Source organism: Barbus barbus (assembly GCF_936440315.1).
Source record: "Barbus barbus genome assembly, chromosome: 26".
Lineage (NCBI taxonomy): Eukaryota > Metazoa > Chordata > Actinopteri > Cypriniformes > Cyprinidae > Barbus > Barbus barbus.
The window spans coordinates 8407402-8428236 of NC_136754.1; the positions used below are offsets into that span (position 1 = coordinate 8407402).

The 20835-nt window shown below is 39.5% G+C and overlaps 1 protein-coding gene across 3 annotated transcripts in view; it reads left to right on the forward strand.

Annotated features, from left to right (window-relative positions):
* The window catches only part of spsb4a (splA/ryanodine receptor domain and SOCS box containing 4a), a 71642-nt gene that overhangs the window by 18812 nt on the left and 31995 nt on the right, over positions 1-20835 (forward strand). The window contains exons 1-2 of one of the 3 annotated variants that reach the window (XM_079378760.1): positions 6054-6489; positions 16518-17397. In XM_079378760.1, coding sequence (XP_079234886.1) covers positions 16692-17397 — 706 coding nt within the window. In that variant the 5' untranslated portion in view covers positions 6054-6489; positions 16518-16691. Of the gene's footprint in view, positions 1-6053; positions 6490-6605; positions 6710-16517; positions 17398-20835 lie in introns of those variants that run through there. The other 2 variants (XM_079378762.1, XM_079378761.1) reach the window with 2 other exon arrangements.

The window sequence follows — 20835 nt, forward strand, 5'->3', positions numbered from 1 at the left end:
GGCTGGGAGTTTTTAAAAGCCTCAGGAATCTTTTGCAGGTGTTTAGAGTTAATTAGTTGATTCAGATGATTAGGTTAATAGCTCGTTTAGAGAACCTTTTCATGATATGCTAATTTTTTGAGATTAATTTAATTGTTTTCATGAGCTGTATGCCAAAATCATCAATATTAAAACAATAAAAGGCTTGAACTACTTCAGTTGTGTTGTAATGAATCTAAAATATATGAAAGTCTAATGTTTATCAGTACATTACAGAAAATAATGAACTTTATCACAATATGCTAATTTTTTGAGAAGGACCTGTATATATATATATATATATATATATATATATATATATATATATATATATATATATATATATATATATATAAATATATACACATGTATATGCATACATACATACATACACACACACACACATATATTTATATAGCTAAAATTCTATAGGCGGAGGTTGACCCAACTACACTGTTTTTAATATGATGGAAACTGTTGTAACATGATCACAGTTTAATAAAAACATTGTATGTTATTTCCACGGTTATTCAAACAACGGATAAATTAGAGGAAGCGAGCAAAGAACACCGTATCAACAGAGCTTTTTGAAACTCCAAATCAGTTAAACCATTGCGTCGCAAAATGATTCACTGTTTTGAAGCGCTCCAATCGGATCGCGTACTGCAAATCATTTGATTCAGATCGGGACGTCGGAGCGGGTGGGCAGGTTGTTTTTATTCCCTCCGGGGTCCGGGGATAAAAATAATTCAGCAGAGGTAGGGATGCATAGACCAGAGGGGGGGACATCCCCCCCTACAAATCTCACCCTATATATGTATATATATATATATATATATATATATACATATATATACATATATGTGTGTGTGTGTAAAAATACATTTTTATTTTTTAATTATTCTAAAACTTGTTTGGGTCAAGAATTTTGGTCATTTTTGACTAACTGGTTTGATGAATGATTCAGTTACTCAATGAATAATAATTCAAAAGATTTGAGTCTCTGTGATGAATCAAAAGCTGACTTTCTAAACCCGTGCTCATAAAGAAAAAGCGCACATAAAAAGGGGGTTATATGCCTCATTTAAACCATGGAACATTTGATGTCTAATTAGCCATCCAATTTGAGGTGAACCAATATTGATTACATATATTTTGATATATTTTGAAGTGAACCACTATTGACTGTTCATTTTGTTGGACCAGCATACATTCATCGTTTATAAATGAGTGGCTAGGGACTGCTGATGTCAACAGAGAACACACAATGTTCAATAGAAATGCAGCTGATGGAAACAGAGGGGAACATACATTTTTAATTGCGTCAACAGCTTCAATTTAAATAAATTAAAGTCAGTTGATAAGAGTTCATGATATTTTTTTAACAATAGTTGCATTAGGCGTCATGAACTAACAATGAAAATTAACAATGAATTTTATATATAATGTATTTTAAAATACATTTCATAACTATTTAAATGTAGTACTACATGTTCTGACAGTACGTACAAAACATTGTAACCTGGAAAAAAAAAACATTTGAGTGTGGGTTCTGAGTAAAATGTCTGTGTGCAGATGATTTTGTGTGTGTTTGGTGTGGTGAATGATATCAGTGTGGATCCAGCTGGTCTGTTTGCACCGAGTGCCCGAATAGAGGGGGGTGGCAGAGTTTCCATGTGCCGCCACATGCTGATGTAAGCGGCTATTGTGTCATACACAAAGAGAAGGGTGATACAGTTGCTTCCTCCTTTCGCACTTGTTCATGTATGCTTTATGAATATGTGTCATCATATCTGTCACCACATGACCTGCACTCTTTCTTTCATTCATTCTCTCGTTTCTCTTCGCTTGCGTGTTTGCCACATGTCCGGGGGCAGTTTTGTAACTGCCAGATGAGCATCCTTTTTGACTCCTCTCTCATCCCTTCTTTTCCACCCCTCACCTCTCTGTCCTCCAGCACTGGTGCTCGGACAATTGCAGGGCTTTGTTTGTGACACGTGTGTCGCCAGGAGGTGTGCCTGCCCCCCCACCCTACCTCCTAAACCCCTCTATTATACAAAGACCACTCTGATGGAGCCCTCCTCCCGGTCCGCTGGGCCATTATCTCTGTGTGGAAGGGGGTCTATTGTCCAATAGATTAACACAAGTCCCTCCTTTCTCTCCTGTTCCCCCACCACATGCTGGCCCAAAAGTGTTAAAACGCCTGAAGCAGAAAACGAGGAGGCAATTTACACAGCCGGCCACAGCACTGGGTCAAAGAAGAGAGAGGAGAAAGACAATGAAAGATAAAGCTGGAGTAATGGGTAGGAGTTTGGTTGGAAGCTGCAATTTGAAGCGACACTTCACTTAACAAATTAAACCCCCGCTGCACCAGAGGCTCGAGGCAAGATGCTTGATAAGTGCAGTTTTCTTCCCTGTGTTTACTTTTGAAACAGGAAGTTTGGACATTATATATTGATGGGATTGGTACTTATCTGTGACCGGCCTTTAGTTTAGAACTAGAAAGAACTACAGTCCCATTTCAAGATGCATTGTGAATGACTTGATCAAATTGAAAAATGGATAAATATAAACCAATTTATTTAAATATAAGTATGTTTTTAAAAAAACAATTAACAATATAAAAATGACATTTATTGTCAAAATGCTTGTAAATGTAAATATTTAAGTAGTTTAAGAGCATAGTTTGGATATTTCAATTCTCTGATTGGTGGAGTTTTTTTTGGTGGAATCATGGGTAATGTAGTTTTTCACCAGTAATTCTACTGTTTGACATGATTATTTAAAAAATAAGTTGAAATAATGTTGGCTGGTGGCTTTAACAAAACAAACACCCTCAATTAACAACCTTGAAGCACATAGTAAGTTATTATTACGAATTCTGTTTCTCTTTGGATAAAATTAATAGGAACTTTACTTCCAGAACCTGACTTTTAGTAGATGGTGTCTGTGGGAAGGGTTTTCTTGTTATAGAGAGCATTAGATTGGATAAAATGAGCGAGTGCATGAGTCATTAATATATATATATATATTTCAAATTATGTGGCTGGTTAATATGAGTGACAAAGTGCACAGATTTACATTTTGCAGATGATATTATGTAGACTTGCAAAAGAGAGAAACCCTAATTAATTTGGGAACCTCATAACCTGAAGGTGGAAAAAGGAACCAGTACCATCCTTTATGGATATTCAGTCACAGTTTCTTGTCCAGTTGGCTAGAAGAAGAGTTTTTGTTTTAGTTAAACTAGGTGGCTTGTATATTTAGAAGAAAGGTAAATGACCATGAAGTACGTCTGGTGCAGTTGATCCTACACGACTGTGTATGTTTTCATGGCAACTTTAGTTTCTTTCAGACTGAGCTTCCTCAGAGAGGAGGTCAGCATGTTTGAAAAGGCTGATTGAGTTTTCAGCTAGAAGGTGAGAGGGGGGTAGTGCAAGAGCGACTCAATCTCTCTTTACTGCCGCAGACCTTTCGTTTTGTGTGTGGCCTTGGAGGAAACTCACGTCACCCTGAAAGACTGAGTACATTCAGGGTGTCTCAGAGGGATTTGAGTATGTTTCGGATTTGACAGGGCTTCCAGGACAGTGGGAGATGGTGTTTATTCAAGAGCTGGAGCTTGACTGAGAAGCGTGCCTGTTAAATGTTTGACCTAAAGATGTGGGGTTAGTATAGCACAGTGGGTAAAGATCAAGTTTAGTTAGCAAAATGTTGTCTAAGAGTTATTCAGACCAGAATAGACTTGTCTAGGGTTTTTCTTTCTTTCTTTTTCCAAGCAGTGCACATCCAATTGATTGGATTAGGATAGCTATTTGGTTGCTATATGGCAGAAAAAGCATCTGCTGAATTAATAATGTATGCTACATACCTACTGATGTGACATATTGTGTTGGATATCATTTTGATCTATTTTTGAGAAAAGCAAGAATCACGAAAGAAACCCACATTTGGTTTGTTTGTTTTAGGATTTTATTATTATTTATTTTTTTTTTTACTTTTTATTTATTCATTTAAATTTTTAAATAATAAATATTTAAATGTATTACAGTGAGATAATCTGTTGTCTGAATGTGTGCATACTACTGTATATCAAAAACCCATTTGATAATTACCAGGGTTCTATGCGATATAAATAAAACATTGAGCATGTGATTAAGGAAAGAATAGGGCTGTGTATCGAGTTCGATACTTTTTAGGCACCGACCGAATTGCCTCGATACCACCGAGTATCGAAAAACGTCTTGTCGTTCGGTACCAAATTTCGATACCTAAGGGGTTAATCTCATCACCGTCAGTGAGCCAATAATCCTGCAGCACTAGGTGTGTTTGACTAGAAGTGACGCGGCGCTGATAGATAAGTGTTTGACATCCGCGAGAGCGTTTCGAAAGCGCACGGAGCAGTCTGCTCTCTATATTGCGCAGTTTGTTTACTACACACAGACTGAAGCTCGCGTGACTCTCGCGGTGATTTCAGCGTCTGCCGCCTAACTAAATGAGGACATAAACACATGAACAACATCTCCAGAACTGCTGTGAGAGTCAATTAATGAGCATTTTACCGTTTGATTCGAGTAAAACTTGCGTCATACCATATACACACAGAACTGTAAAGGTATTCCAGGCAACCCGTCAAAATAAAAGTTCGGTTTGGAAGACACTGCGGCAGAAATATATTAATATTGTTCAGCAGACAGTACATACTGCTACTACTAGGCTACTATTAAAATTATTAAAACTTTATTATTATTTTTTTTAGTAATGATCACACAACAGTTATTAATTTTTTTTATTTTAATAGTAAACCCCCTTTGTTTGCCAAAATAAATAAACTTTGATTTTCAATAATTTAAAGAAATTAAATTAATGTTTTATGTCTTCATTCGAAAACCAGATACAGAACACAGAATTTCTGAGGAAAAATAAAACATTTCATTAGGCTATTTTAAGAATACATTTAAATAAACTAAGTTGTTTTTATGCATTCAAATAATTAGACATACTACACCAGAATTTAATAATAATAAAACATATGGTGAAAGAAAATAAAACACCCACTTATGAAAGTGGATGAAGATTTTAAATTTCTTGAAGTCTTTAACAACCTAGAAATGATGATGTGTTTTAAAATGAACACGCACTAATGTAAACGTAGCCTAACAGATGTGTAAACTGAAAACAATTTGAACTTTATTAAAATTATTTATTTATTGTGTTGGATATATTTTGTTCCTTTGTGCAGTGGCTCAGGAGATGAGGCTTTGAGTCTGTATAAATATCAACATTAAAAAATAGTTTTTTGAGATAAAGTAATCTTATTAAAACTGATTTCATAAAACTGGTATCGAAAAAAGTATCGTTTAGGAACCGGTATCGAACTCAAGGTATCGGTATCGGAAATTTTTGAACGATACCCAGCCCTAGGAAAGAATGATTCTTACTATTCTTACTATTGAATTCAAATAATTACATTTTCTTTTTATGCTATACTGCATACTAGCAGCGTACAACCATCTTGAACAAGTTTACCCAGAAAATAAGCAAAGTAGCATATTACATACATTCCTAAATGGACGGGTTAGCTTTCCTTGTGTTAGCCAAAAACATTTTTGATATAATTTGTGCCATGATTTCTACAGTGGTTCTTTGTTTGTTTTTCCAATTTGAACAGGAGTAAAATCACCAAGCAAGTCTGTGAAACACAACTCTCCTGACCTTCTAAGGGAAGACGAGTCCTGTCTGAATAGGGCCATTTTTTCTTAAGCAACGTTTCCTAAATGTCGGACATAAGCATAGCAATGCTAAATCCTCATAAAGTTGTTGCCACTAAAGCTGGAGTCAGATTATCTTTCAAAACAGATATCCAAGCACTGGAAGTAACAGGCTGGAGACTCAAAGCATGCGTGTTTATGAGGAGCTCTCGGCTGATTGGCTGAGCCGAAAGTGTGAAAGACCGTAGGGAGGAGGATGCATAAATCGGGGGTGGGGTTAGGGGCGTGTCCTCCCCTCTCTCTGTTTGCCTGGTGTCCTTGCTTGATGAGATCAGCGGATCGCCTTTCATCATGAGGCAGCTCTCACGCTGCTGCTCGCACTGCCGTCTGTCCTCTTTCTCTCTCCTTGTCCTCCCTCTTTCTCTCTCTCCTTCCCCTTCTCTCTGTTTCGGGCTGCCGAGCTGGAGTTCGGAGCCGGAGCCGTGACACAGGACGGAGTAAGGAGTAAGGAGTAAGGAGTAAGGAGTGGGACGGCGGCTGCCACGGCTGGGATTAACCTCAGGGAGGGGGTGGGGGGGGTTACATCTCTGGGGAGAAGCTTCTTTTCTCCTTCCTCAGCAGGGAGACGCATAGAAAAGAGAAAGAACTAGTGTGCGCTTCTTCTCACAAAGAGAGGAGCTCCTTTCGTCCTTTATTCCAGCGTTTTTTTTTCCCTGAACGGGCAACAACAGGGGAGTTCTGCCGGGGAGACCATCGCAACCGGGTCAGTGTAAGAGGCATGTGTTTGTGTGTGTTTGAGCGTAATGAAGAACTTGATGTGTGTTTACTTGTGTGAGGAAACTATCTTGTGATCTTTCATTTCTTCCCTTCTTGCTTTAGGCGGGTCCTGCTCTTGAGGATAGTGTGCTTGTGTGGGTTGGAAAGAGAAGTATTTTTACCTGAACCAGCTGTGTTTTCTCAGCTGCCATGCACGATCAGATAAGGTGATTAGAGGACAGCTGGATCTTCTCCTCCCAGAGTTGCGCGTCATGGCTATCGTTTGTCTTTCTCTTTCCTCTGGTTTGGTGTTCAGAGGAAGCGTTCCCACAGCGCTGGCTGACTCTTAGCCCGGGAGCAGATTTGAATGCTTTTCATTGTGTCCCTCATGTTCGTGTGCACGCGCGGCTTGTGGATTTGCATGTGTCTGTTTGTGCGCGTGTGGCTGTGTTTCCAGTGGGGGAATGTTTATGGAACAGACTGTGTGTGTTTTTGTGTTGAGTGCAGTGGGGCATCTCTCACAAAGAAGTACTGTGGTGGTGTTATGGTACAGTGGTGATATCCGATAGTAATTCCGTTGTACTTTTTTACATTTACAAATTTTACCTGTAAAACAAAAGTCATGATATTGCAAAGCCATGGTCATTCTGTGGTGCTTTGATAGTACTGAAAGATTTTACCACGATGTTATCATGGTAATTGATATATGACCGTACCGAAACATACTATGGTACATGCATGCCATCACTGAACCCTGGTACCAACACAGTACTTTTTTGAAAGGGATACTACAGTTCAAAAAGATATAAACCTTAATATTACTATGGTCCATACCATTCAAAAAAACAAAACAAAAACACACACACACATGATTTAATGCCCTGAAATACATAGGAATACCTTTCTTTCTGTGTTATTTCAGTATTATTTATATACTATTTTAAAATGCATACTATTTTGCATTAGATTTTATTTTTATATTTTCAGTTTCATTTTAGTCTAAATATTTCTGCGCTTTTGTCCTGGTTATATTTCTGTTTATATTTATCTTTATTATTATTATTATTATTTTATTTCAGTTTTAGTCATTTTAGTAATTCAACTTTTTTCAGTTGCCCAGGCAACATTTCTATTTTTTTATCTAATATTTATATTTTATAATATAACACCATGTTAATAGTTATATTCCATAGTGCTTAAAGATGACCATATTTATGTACAGTGGTACCATGTCCAAAGAACATGATAACGTCATGCCAATTTGACATATTTCACCGTGTTGAACAATTACCATATTCACAAAAGGTGATATTTATATGATATTACCACTGTACATATCCTAAAATACCACACTACTTCTAAGCCAAAGTACCAAAAGCTTATCATGTTCATTTTCTATGGTGCAAGTCCAAAAACCTTGATGATTTCATGTGCCTTTTTGTGAGTGATCTCTGCATGTGTGTGTTGCGAGCAGTTTGGGACAGGGGCACAGGTTGTGTGTGTGTGTGGGACAAGGAGGGCAGTGGGACTGCTTTAATCACTGAGTGTGTTGTCTGAGAGCAGTGGGCTGGAAAGAGCTGACTGGAGCTGCTCTGTGGGGAGAGGCTCTTCTGGGAGAGCTTAGAGCTCAGCTGTTAGCCGTGTGAAGAGCTACACAACCATTTGCCTAACCATTCAATGTCCCTCCTTTGGAGAGGGCCACTGGATTAGTGCCAGACGCATATATGTGTGTGTGTGTGTGTCCGTGCTGCTTAAGGGTTTGAAAGGACAGGAGGTGGGCTAGCACATCTGCCACAAGGCTGTATGTGTGTGTGTTTGTGTGTGAGTGTGTGATTACCGGTTTTGGGTTGGGGGTGGACACTTTCGTCACAGTGATAAATGGCTTTTGGGCTGTCAGAAAGCCTGGACTTCAATGGCTGTGTCTTATATTTACACTCTTCCTGCACATAGCTGCATCTGATGTTCTCACTGCAGCGCCTGAAGACTTTTGTGCTCATAGGCACAGGGAAATTGAATGGGAAATTATATTGTGAGATATTTGGAACAGATTAATAGGAAGTATAGAAAAAAAAGTCACATTTAATGAAAATCAGATTTAGCATGGCCCTGTCACAAAGGTTTGGGATGTTTCATTGGCTTTCTGGTGACAAATAGATGCTTGAAGTCGACAGTGTTTTATTAAATGGAGTTTTATTGTGGTATTTATCATAGTTATTTTGCGATAGTTTATAACGTGGACTTGTTTTGCTAGACGGAAAGAAATATAATTGGATCTTGTATTGGAGATATTTGGAACAGCTTTAAAAGTTGTTTTCAGCGTTGGTTATAATAAGAAAAGTTTCTTGAGCACCATACCAGCATATTAGGATTTATAAAGGATCATGTGTCACTTAAGACTGAAATAATGGTTGAAAATTCAGTTTTGCCATCACATGGATAAAGTACGTACATGGTAAGTAAACTTCAAAAACAAAATCTTACCGACTCGTGTTTCAACAGTAGTGTAGGTTTGGATGTTTAATAGCTTTTTTGGTGACAAATGCACACAGGCTGCCATACTTTATTCAATATAATAGTTTTGTGTTAGTTTGTAATACATGCTTGTTTAGCTAGACAGAGAAACTGAACAGGGGTTTATATTGGGATAATTGGAATAGGGCTTAACAGGACATACAGGCAAAATGGCCACATGGTATAAACATTAGATGTAAAGTAACACATCCTTGTCACATAGGTTTGGATGTTTTAAATGTTCAAAGTCTGTGGTAGTTTTCACGTTGACTTGTTTTGTTCTGGTAAAGTATGAATGATATATTTTTGTCTCTCACATCATGTCCTAGCCAGGCTCAATGACATCAAGCTAAAAACAATTAAAGCAATCTCTTACATGCTAATCTGAGTTTATGAATTAACCAACAGCAACTTCAACAGAAGACAGGACATTTTGTCAGGGTTTCTATTCCTAATCTGTAGGTATCCTTGTGAAAAACCCCAATCCTGCTCCACATATGTTCTGATTTACACGTTTTTTACATGTTACATTGTCTAGGTCTGCTATTCCGACTTCAGTCCATATAAAGTGTTTGTATGACACTTTAAAAGGATGAACTGACTAAAATCGTCTTTTTAAAGTGCTTGTAAATGCACTTAGCATTGACAGAAAAATTACTTATCTCTGGTTTGGAAACATTGTCACATTTGATGTTACTCTTGTGACCAGATTTCACAGTCCTGAATGTTCTTATGCTGTCATTTCCTTTCTGTTCTCGTTTGAGAATATTTTATATTTATGTTCTGTGTGACTGGTATTTTAGTGTGCAGACGAGGCGGGGGTTAAATTAAAATTAGTAAAGTGTCGTGCGAGGGGGTTTTTGTTGCTATGAGTAGCCGCGCATACGTTGTAAACAGATATCTGACTTCTAATTAAAAGCAGCGTTGTCGTAAGGTTTGCATTTATCCTGTCTCGGCTGTATTCGTAGTCTCTAGTTTCACTTTGATGTGACAGGCTCCAAGGGCGATCGCTGGATTCATCTGCTTGTGTGTCACTTCAGAACACATCTCGCCCATCAGGACATGTCATACGGAGAACTTTCTCTCACACACTCGAACTTAATACCCAGTGTGCAGGAACGTCTCATAATTTTTATTACTAAACATGGCCGGTGACTTATACTTTATTCCAGAATGTTCTGAACAGAAAAACAGCAAGGCCTGCTTTGACAGATGCCTGTTGTGAGAGCATTTTTTCTCACATCACGTGCGTGTGTGTGTGTCGGCAGTGTGTCTCCATGGGCTAGGTCTGTTTAATTAGGACTGTGTAGGTGGACAGAGGCAGGGGGGGCATGTGGCCATACGGCTGTCTGTCCTGTGCTCTCTGAATGATAGAGCACTGGACATAGGCTTTACTGATCTGCCCTCTGAGTAAGTGACAAAGAGAGAGGGACAGGGAGATTGATAAGGGTGGGGGTGGGGAGGAAAACAAGACGGAGAGAAACGATGGACAAAAATGCAATGTTAGCACTGCTGGGGAAAAAAACAGGTACTTGTAGATGGTGTGCTGGGTTTTTGCAGGTCTATGAATTGATTGAATTGCTCAACAAATGTCTTACATAAAACAAAAAAGAAATGTATAGTATGAGACTTTCAAGCTTCAATAGGTTGCAAAAGCACCATAAAAATGAACCATATGATTCATTATGCGCTAAACTGCCGTACAAATATTTTGGAGTTTGCTGCTAAGATATTTTTTTTTAAAGAACTCTCAATTTCCTCATGCATTTATGTACACAGAAATACTGGAATATTGTGGAATATTATTGCATTTTAAAGTGAAATTTATTCCTGGCGTGACAGAGCTTAATTTTCAGCTGACATTACTCCAGTTTTAGATTGTCACATTGTCAATCAAAATCATTCTAATATGCTGATTTGGTCAAGAAACATTACAATCAATGTTGAAAACAGTAGTGCTGCTTAATATTTTTATGGTAACCATGACTGTGGTAACTTTTTTTTTTTTTCAGGATGGAAAGTTAAAAGAACAGCATTTTTAAAACCGATATCCTTTGTAACATTATGAATGTCTTCACTGTCACTTTTAATCAATTTAATGCTTCCTTGCGGAATAAAAATATTAATTTCTAAAAAAAATCATATTGCTCATGAACTTCTGAATGGTAGTGTATAAAAAATCTTCTAAAGCCATACAATAAGAACAAAATTTAGGTTCACTGAAAATACATTGAAAATTTCCCCCTGTGATCTGTTAACTACTGCAGCCAGATCATTCAGTCAGTAAGGATTTGACCAGTTAATCATTCAAACTAAATATTCAAGCAATTCATAAAAAAAGACCTGAATGAAAAGAACAATTTATTCACAGATCTAGTAATGAACTCTCATGACTGTGCAAAGGAGAACTAGAGCAGCTGTTCAGAATATCAGTGAGTAACAACTTAAATATCAGGTCTGTTCATCACACAAAGCTGTTTTATTCAGAGGATTTATATTATACATTTGTTAGGTAGCTCAAGAGCAACTGCTTTTAAGATACATTCATGCTGCTTTTTTGAAGCTTGAAAGTTATAGTCCTCATTCATTGTAATTGTATGAAAAATACAGTCAGGTACAACAAAATCAAAATCTCTTTGTATGTTTCCGTTTCACAGCAGAAAGAATGTCATATGGGTTTGGAAGGACTTGAGAATGAGTGAAAATTTTCATTTTTGGATGACCTAATCGTTTAAGGTAGTCTGATTGATAAGATGATTTATTAGCTTGAAATCAGGTCTGAGGTCTGACAGTCTAGCTAATCAACAGTCTAGACCAGCTGCCTTTTCAAACTGGTTTTAACTGGTCTATCCAGCTGGGAGTGAGTTAAGAAACAAGAGACAGAAAGTGTGAGCAAATGAATGACACTAGCCACAGAGGAGAGAGAGATGTTCCTGGTGAAATGGAGAGAGAGAGAGAGGATGCAAAGATAAACAACAGATGGCGAATGTGTGTTCCTACTCATCAAAGCCACCGGTGGCTGGAGGTGTGCGTGTCCATCACGTCTCTGGTGACCAGGGTAACGCAGGCGAGGGGCCAGGCACCAGGCTCTCGCTTTATCACAGCCCCCCCCCCAGCATCCTGAAGGGAAACGCTAGCCCCCGTGTGCCACACAGCGTGCGAGAAAGAGGCTCTGCTGAGGGTCTGATGGGTGCTGAAACATAAACAAATTCAGATGAGGATGTAGGTCTACACAGTAATGTCCAGTAGACTAAACAGTGTGAACACACAGACAAACGTCACATAGGTCAGCTCCACAGATTCAGATGTGTATTATTTAAAGAGGTAATCCTCTAAAAATTAAAATTATGTCATTATTTACTCCCCCTCATGTCATTCGAAAACTGTATGACTTTGTTTGTTCTTTGGCACACAAAAGAAGATATTTTGAAGAACCAAACAGTATTGGGTTCCATAGACTTCCATAGAATTTTTTGTCAATTTTGTCCATCCGTCATGGAATAAAACCAAAGTGAAATAACCAAGTGTCCATCCATTCATCCATCCATCCACCCACGCTGTGATTTTTGTTGGTTCTGTCAGTTTTACTTCGTCAAATGGGTATATTCACACTTGGTCATTTCATGCCATTTTATTTCAACTGTAAATGTCCTCCAAGATGCAACACATGGCTTTCGGCCAATCAGATTGCATGGACAGACCTAACTATTGTGTAAAACAGCATTCAGGCCTTTCAGGCGAGCAGCCTGGGGTCTGCGATATTATCATTCCTCTAGTCATGCAGAACAGCTACAAGCTCTTGAGTCCTGGGGAGTTCGCCAAACACCCAACGCAGTAACGGAAAATTCAATTACGCTGGCCCGAAAACAAAGAACGTTATCTTTATGATGGGACAAGCAAAACAAATAGTGTGGAATGGCAAATTGAGGAAGATGTTTATTATCCAAAAATGTTGCAGATGGAAGACCAGTTTCGATTTTTATTCTTAATTTCAATAACCCAAAACGGCTTCCAAGCATAGAAAAAAAGACATTTGGCTTGATTGAAAACATCACTCCACAGAGGAGCCACAGGGCACAATTATACCAGGATTGTTTTGACTTCTACTTTGCTTTTCTTTGACTTATAGCCATAGCAGCCCCATCCCAGCAACACGCTCACCAGCCGAGTGGTTTTGTTTTTCTAATAGATAAGTCAGCACAAATGGGCATTTTCCCATGCGGAGACGTACGGTCCTGGCAGACCGCTTTTATCTGTAGTCTTGTCTCGCATGGCTAAGCAGATGGAGACAACACATCAGCGGTCCATTAGAATGAGGTTGTTATAATTGCGTTAGTCGTGTCTCATATGGTTCGGGATCATTACCCCTGAGGAGAGCGAGTGTAATTGATGTAGTGGACTTTTTTCTTCTTTTTTTCCACTTCTCAGCTTGACTTTGACATTTTATATCAGCAGTGTAACGCCCCAAAGGCATGGTACAGTCATGCCATGCGGTCACCATCTTACGGCGTGACTCAGTCACTCTGCTGTGACGCACTGAAATACACCAGCTGTCTGTCTGTCTATCTATCTATCTATCTTTGATCTATCTATATCTGCCAGTCTGTCTGTCTTTCCATCCATCTGTTTATTCATTTATTCATCTTTACTGTAAGTTGTCAACACGGTTGAAGTTAAAAGTCAAGCTATTTTGGGCGATGGTAGATACAGGAGGTATAATACTCGGTTTTATGTAAACATAAATATAGAAATATTAGTGGGTATGAAGTGGACATTTTTGAATCGTCCTAATGCACTTTCAGTTTTATACATTTTCAGGCTCAATCCGGTGCTTAATGGAATGAATTGATCCACAAAAAGCTTTTTGTTGTCTCGTCAGTGTATTTTGTGTTTCTTTTTCTCAAACCTTGTTTTACAAGCCTTCATGTAATTACCTAATGTGAGAACAGTGTTTAAAAGTCTGTCTACAACTCCCAGACTAACAGCGTAATTATTTTTGTGTCTGTGTTTATTACAGTTATTAGTGACTACAGCGGTTTGAATGAGGGAATGTTAGTTAAACTGACGTATACGCTCTGAACCAAACACAACCTGAATGAAACACATTACTGTGCTTCTGCACGGCAGCAAGACTGTGAAACCCTTTGTGCCCTGCTGCGGGAGACTCTCCAGCTCTGAAATACGATACGGAAAACCTAACACCTCGACTCCTAGCACACGTTATGATAGCTGTGAGTGGCATGTTAGGGCAGCAACCTCTCTCTCTTTTTCATTCATTCTTTCTCTCTCTCACACGCACACATTCACATTCTATCCTACTTCTTTCATTACCTCAATTATTTTTCCTTTAATATTGGTAACTCTTACCCAGTATTCCGGGCTCTGACTGTCTGGCTGTCTGGCTACCCTCCTTCCTGTCGTCTGAATTCAGCTCTCTCTTTTCCTGTCTCTCTTTCTCTGTGACCTTAATGTGTTGAGACCGTCTGAGATGTGTTTCTGCCCATGTATGGTATGTGTGACCTTTTTCCTTTGTGTTGGTGACCCACGTTGGTGATGACTGTTCGTCTGACTGAGTGTGAATATGTTGTTCAGCACTGCTATGGAGAAGCTAAAGAAGCGACACTTCTAACTTGCCTACATCGTAGTATCGTAACTGAGGCGTTTTTACAGTATCGTAGCTTCTCCCATAATGAGCTGTACTCTGACAAGTAGTAGTCTAACATGGCGCTGTTTAGTGTTAATTGTATCACACAAACAGCCTAACAAGCTACAATAGTGTAGTAATATTCAAACACACTCTTCTAGCTCTTATTCAGTTCATTTAGTGAGTCAGTTTGTTTAATGGTTCATATTAATGAAGTGGATACACTATTCACTGGTTTATTTGAATTGAAATTCTCTATGCTACATTTGGCTTTTTTTGTAGTGAAATAAACGTTGACATATGGAAACAGCTAAATACTGCTGTTTATCACTATGCTTTGTTTTTCAAAGTTAAACTTTTTGACTTCTTTGAAACACTGCATTCATGGAGCAGAAGAATCGGTTAGATACTTTGCAACTGTCAGATGCAACGGACACAATAAGACAGTTTATGTAAACATCCCCTAGCTGTCTTTTTTGTAGAGCTGCTTCGTGGGCTGAGACTTTCTTATTCAAGGAAAAGACCATGCATCACTTACTGTAGCAGGAAGTTCCTGCTAGCGTTTCATACATCAGTATCGCATCTCCAGCACACTCTGAAATGGGCTTTTAATGTGGAGGTATTTTTGTGACATTGAGGCTGATGCGAACTGAATCTCTCTCTTTTGTTCTCTCTTTTTCCTTCTCTCACCCTTTCTCACAGGAACCTAGAAATAAATAATGCTGTGTTTTGGCTTCCATTCTTTTCCCTAGTGCTGATTCTCATACTTAGAGTTATTGAGACAGTATTAAGGCACATATTCTTCATGTAACTTATCCCATGCCATTTGTGTTACAGACTCCAATGATGCCTGAAAATGTGCAGAGACCGATAATGACTCTTTTATGCAATCAGATTAACAATCAAAATAATCACAATAGCCAACAGCCTCATGGTTAGTGTATCGACATACAGTGCAGCTGCGCTCACACATGGAGACCCAAATTCGATTCCCATCTTGAGGTCCTTTGCCAATCCCGTCCCCTTCTGTCCTCATAGTGCTTTCCTGTTCATCTCTCTACTGTTCTATCTATAAAAAAGAAAAAGGCCATAAAATAATAATAATTACAATCAAAATAATTTTACATTGGTGAAGACTTTGAACTTCCAAGCCATAATTAGAGATGAGAATATCATGTGGATTTTGGGCTCTTTTGACTTGAGCCTCCTTGCAATCACGCAGAACAACAAGCAACCACCCAGAAGACCCTAGCAACTGCAAAATAATGCTGTAAAAATCGCAGAAGATAGCAATGCTCTGGTAGTCACCCACACCTTGTGGCAGCAGGTTTCGCATACACAAGCATGGCAGCAATTTTCTTCAGGTTTTTTTTTGTGGTATTTATTTATTGCCATTTTCCAAAAGGTACCTTATTAAAATACATCTGCTAAGTGATTGAAAGTGGCTATAGCTCTTTAGAATGAATAGCATTTATACAATTTTTTAAATGCAGTATATGTGGGTCTGTATTGCGCTGTGTTGACATAAGCTGGGCTGTTTTTGAGCTACAGGTGACATGTCTTGTCACATGTGAATATGTGCGTCTTCAGTGTTTCTGTATGTCATACAGAAGGTGTCTCTTTCTCACCTGCAGCACTCATTATTGCATCCTTCCCCATGGCAGTCTCTCACACGCTGTCAGGCTGCGGTTGGCCATGATCCTCTCCTTCTGCTCATCTTCATGTCTTCTTATTTATGTGCTTCCTTTATTTCTGTTACCATTTTTATCCTTAACACCTTTGAGATTCACACTTTTAGTTCTAGATGCACTCATAAAACCAGCCTGCAGACTCTTTGATGCTGTTTTAATGACGTTGTATGTTGGTGTGTTTTCTCCTAGGGCTTCAGTAAGGCTGGCACTTTCGCCACCGCTGATGCTGACGAGAGTTTGGGGGCCTCAGGCTGACGTCTTGGTGCTTTGATGAGGTAACGGCGGACCCCAGAAGCCCAGCCCCTGCATTACACCATCCCTTCCCTCTCCCCTCCTCCCTACCCCTTTCCAACCAGCCAAGCCATGGGCCAGAAGATCTCAGGGAGCATCAAGTCTGTAGACGTGCGCGGGGAGCCGTCCTACAGGCCCCTGAGGAGAGAACTGAGAGGGCCGGATTTCTTCAAACCAGCCCGGCTGGACCTACTCCTGGACATGCCCCCTGCTCCGTATGAGCAGCAGCTCCGACATGCCTGGAACCCGGATGACCGCTCGCTTAATATCTTCATCAAGGACGACGACAAACTCACCTTCCATCGGCACCCTGTTGCCCAGAGTACCGATGGCATTCGCGGAAGGGTGGGATACACGCGAGGACTCCACGTTTGGAGGATCCATTGGCCTACTAGGCAACGGGGCACACATGCGGTGGTGGGCGTGGCCACGGCAGATGCCCCGTTGCACTCGGTGGGCTACACTTCTTTAGTTGGCAGTGATAGCGAGTCCTGGGGCTGGGACCTGGGACGTAACAAGCTCTACCATAACAGTAAGAACCGGCCGGCCTCTTCTGCACCCACATACCCAAGCTTCCTGGAGCCAGAAGAGGCCTTTGTGCTGCCAGATGCCTTGATGGTGGTGCTGGACATGGATGAGGGCACGTTGAGCTTCATGGTGGACGGACAGTACCTCGGAGTGGCCTTCAGAGGCCTTAAGGGTAAAAAGCTGTACCCCATTGTCAGTGCGGTGTGGGGCCACTGTGAGATCACCATGCGCTACATCAATGGCCTAGATCGTAAGTATTCACTTTCTCCAGAGTTATAGTTGTTTGATACTTAAAGATCTTGATTGAAATTTCAGCTTTCAGCTTGGAGGTTTTGTAAACTTGCTTGAATTGGGTTGATGTGGTGTAGTGGTTAAGACTCAGAAACCTGAAGATTGCTTGTTCAATTCCATCACCAGTTTACTCCAGAGCAAAGCATTAACCGCAAATTGCTCCAGGGGTCCTCTCATTGTCCCTCAGGAAGCTTGGGCGTTGCTGCAGGCATGTATTCATTATTAATGTGCAGCAACAATGAAACACGCAATGGCAGTGGAGGCAGTAAGGCTCAAAACATTGCTGGTTAGCTTAGCTGTTTTCTACAACTCACATAGCATTAAGGTTAATGAGTAGAATATTTCGTTTTGATATTCACAGGAAACATGCTTATGAGTTTGGTGCATGTATGGCTGCATATTGTGTGTTCTGTGCAAGTGATTGTATTAGTTTGAAGCACTCAGAGCTATCACACCATTCACAAGGCCAAACACTGCGCCTCTGTGTTTGTAAAGTCTTGAAACTCTGCTTCACCCATCATCAGCATGTGTTTTGGAAACACTTTTTTTCTAATCCGCTCCTGCCAGGCAGACGATGTGTGTGTATAAGCCAGAGAGTTTGTGTGAAACGGCATTTTAAAGCCAGAGGCATGGTTTTGTAACCCTCTGAGCTTTATTTGATAGCATAACCTCAAGGTGTTTTTTTCTCCTCACATCTTAGAGAACAGAGATTCAGAGTCATCTGGTAGATTTAGCTGTTTCTCCATGAAAGAAACTCCACGTTCAAACATCCATACCTGTGGATGTTTTATTTTTTAGCTTACTCTGCTTCATGTCATTCTAAAACCTGCATGACTTCATTTCTTCCGTGCAACACAAAAGAAGAAATATTGTGAAGAACTTTCTGGTCCAAATGAAATTGGATCTTATTTATTTTCTTTGTATGTACAAAAAAACATTTGACATATTTAAAATAGTATTTGTGTGTGTTTCAATAAATGATTGGAATGACATGAGGATGAGTAAATAATGATCAAATTTGGAATGTTTTTACCATGGTAAAACACTGAGTAACTTGCTTTTTTAAAGTAGCAACAGATGTATGATAAAAGGCACCAATGTTTAATTAAAAAATAAACTTATTGATAATTCCAATCACAAAATTCCCTGTTATTTTTTGGGAAATTACATTTTTTGATAATCACTTTCATTTTCACAACAAATGAAACGCCTCATTCCCTGTAGACATTTCACTCCGTTGATTAAATTGTCGATGCTAAAGGAATAAAAGTGTGATATCCCTTCATAAAACTTGTCATTGTACAGGACTTCAAAGTATTAATTTAATAAGCAACCCAGTAAGCCCATAAGCAGAATCCTATCAGTGTCATTTCAGCCCTGTTTATATGGATTAGGTTGCTTTGGCCTTGGTGTCTCAGAGTCTTCTCCTCCGTGGTGTGTTTTCATATCAGGGGACAGAGAGCAGTGTGGGACACTCTCAAAGCCCCCTCGTCTGAAGTTGAAAGAGCCCTCTTTCTCCCTTTCAGATGGAAAGAGCAACTCAGTAAGTGGTCCGAAGAAGACCGTTTGAAATCTTTTCAAAGCTTCTAGTAAGCATGTCTTTATTTGCCGGAAAATTGTATGAAATGAGCGAAGCAATGTGTAATGCTTGAGAGAGAGAGAATTCTGTGAATCTCAAGAGGTGTTTGGCAAAGCCATCTTTGGACCGGATCGCTGAGCTGCATTTGGAAGCTTGAGGTTTCCAAAGTAGTGTTAAGATTTGCTCTGAGGAGGATTGTGGGTTTATATACACGTTTTAGGTGTTTTGCACGTTTTAAGTCGCGTGCAGGAGGCTGTTAAGCACCTTTCCTTGTGGAATGCAGCCACAGTGAGAGAGAGAAACATGGGTAATGAATGCAGCAAGGTCTGAAAAATGTAAGCTGTGACATTTTTAGATATGTGCAGCACAATCTAAACCCCAGGCTTAATTTTAATATATATACAAGCATGCTTCAAACACTGACTTATTACACATCTCAGCGGACAATAGCAAACTAGTTTCATTACACACACACTCAGAGCTGTCTGAATGAATCAGACTCCTCTGTGGTAAATAGGTCTTGGAATAGATACTTATGAGTTTAAAGTGTCCAGGGTAAGAGACTGTGAGAGATAGAAAGAAAGAGATAATGTAAACACCAGAGAAAGAGAGAGACTGTGTCAGTACCCAGTGAGCTTCTTCCTTAGACATAAATATTAAAGGAATAAATAAATAGCTTCCTAATTGGACTGAAGTTGTGGGTATTATAGGCTTGATGTCTCATAAATTATAGTGAGACACCATTTTGGGGCATCATGTGCACAGTGTTCAAAAACCTAGTGAGCTGCTTAATCAAACAGCGCATTTGGGCATCATAGACTTGTATCTTTATTGTCTAGAAATGCTTTCTAGGTAGACAGCGCTCTAGGTTATGAGACATTAGTAGGCAGCTCAATAAGTTGAGACGCCACACCTATAACACTCATATGAGTGAAAATAGCCTATATGTGAGTGAGAGGAACTCGGCGAGAATACTTGAGGATCTGTGAGGAAAGCCTGAAAACACTGGTTGTGTGAGAACAGGAACTCAGACGAGTGTGAGTGTGGGAAAGAGATGTTATTTGTGTCTGATTATGGGTGTGTGCGTACCAATTCTGAGAAGGCGAGTGCAGGTTTTGTGTGAGAGAGAGGGAGAGCGAGGAAACTGTGAGAAGTAAGACGCGTCTCTGCCTCGGTGGAGCCCACGTCTGTCTGTTCTGCTGTGTGCCATGTGTGTGTGAGTGACAGCACCCTGAGAAGTTATCCGCAAAGCAGTGGAATAGTGTTTATCACTACCGCTATGATTCATCACACTGCAAATGAAAAGCAGCAGGCAGGCCCTGAACAAGCCTCACCACTGTGCACACTAGGTACACATGCTTGGGATGGGTCAGGATGGGCAACTAGTGCACCTGTCTGACTAGATGATTAGCTTTATCTAGAATTGTTACTAAATTTCTGCTTTAGCATTAATATTTTAGTGGTGGTGATTAACTAATACACATTTCTGTTAAGAACTCCATTGTTGAGAGGACTGTGTAGTTGACTACACATTTTTGCTTGCAGTCTGCACGTTATTTTGTTGTTTTATACATGTAGATTGACTTCACTAGCTAAGTTTCGGTCCCACTTTATATTAGGTGGCCTTAACTACTATGTACTAACATTTAAATTAATCATTTGATACAATGCACTTATTGTGTACATGTTCTTACATTGTACTTATATATTTAAAAATACCTATATGTAATTACATCTCTAATTAATTTCTGTAAATACATTTATAATTACACTGTTGACCCAACCCTTACACCTTAACCCACTCTTATACCACCAGAC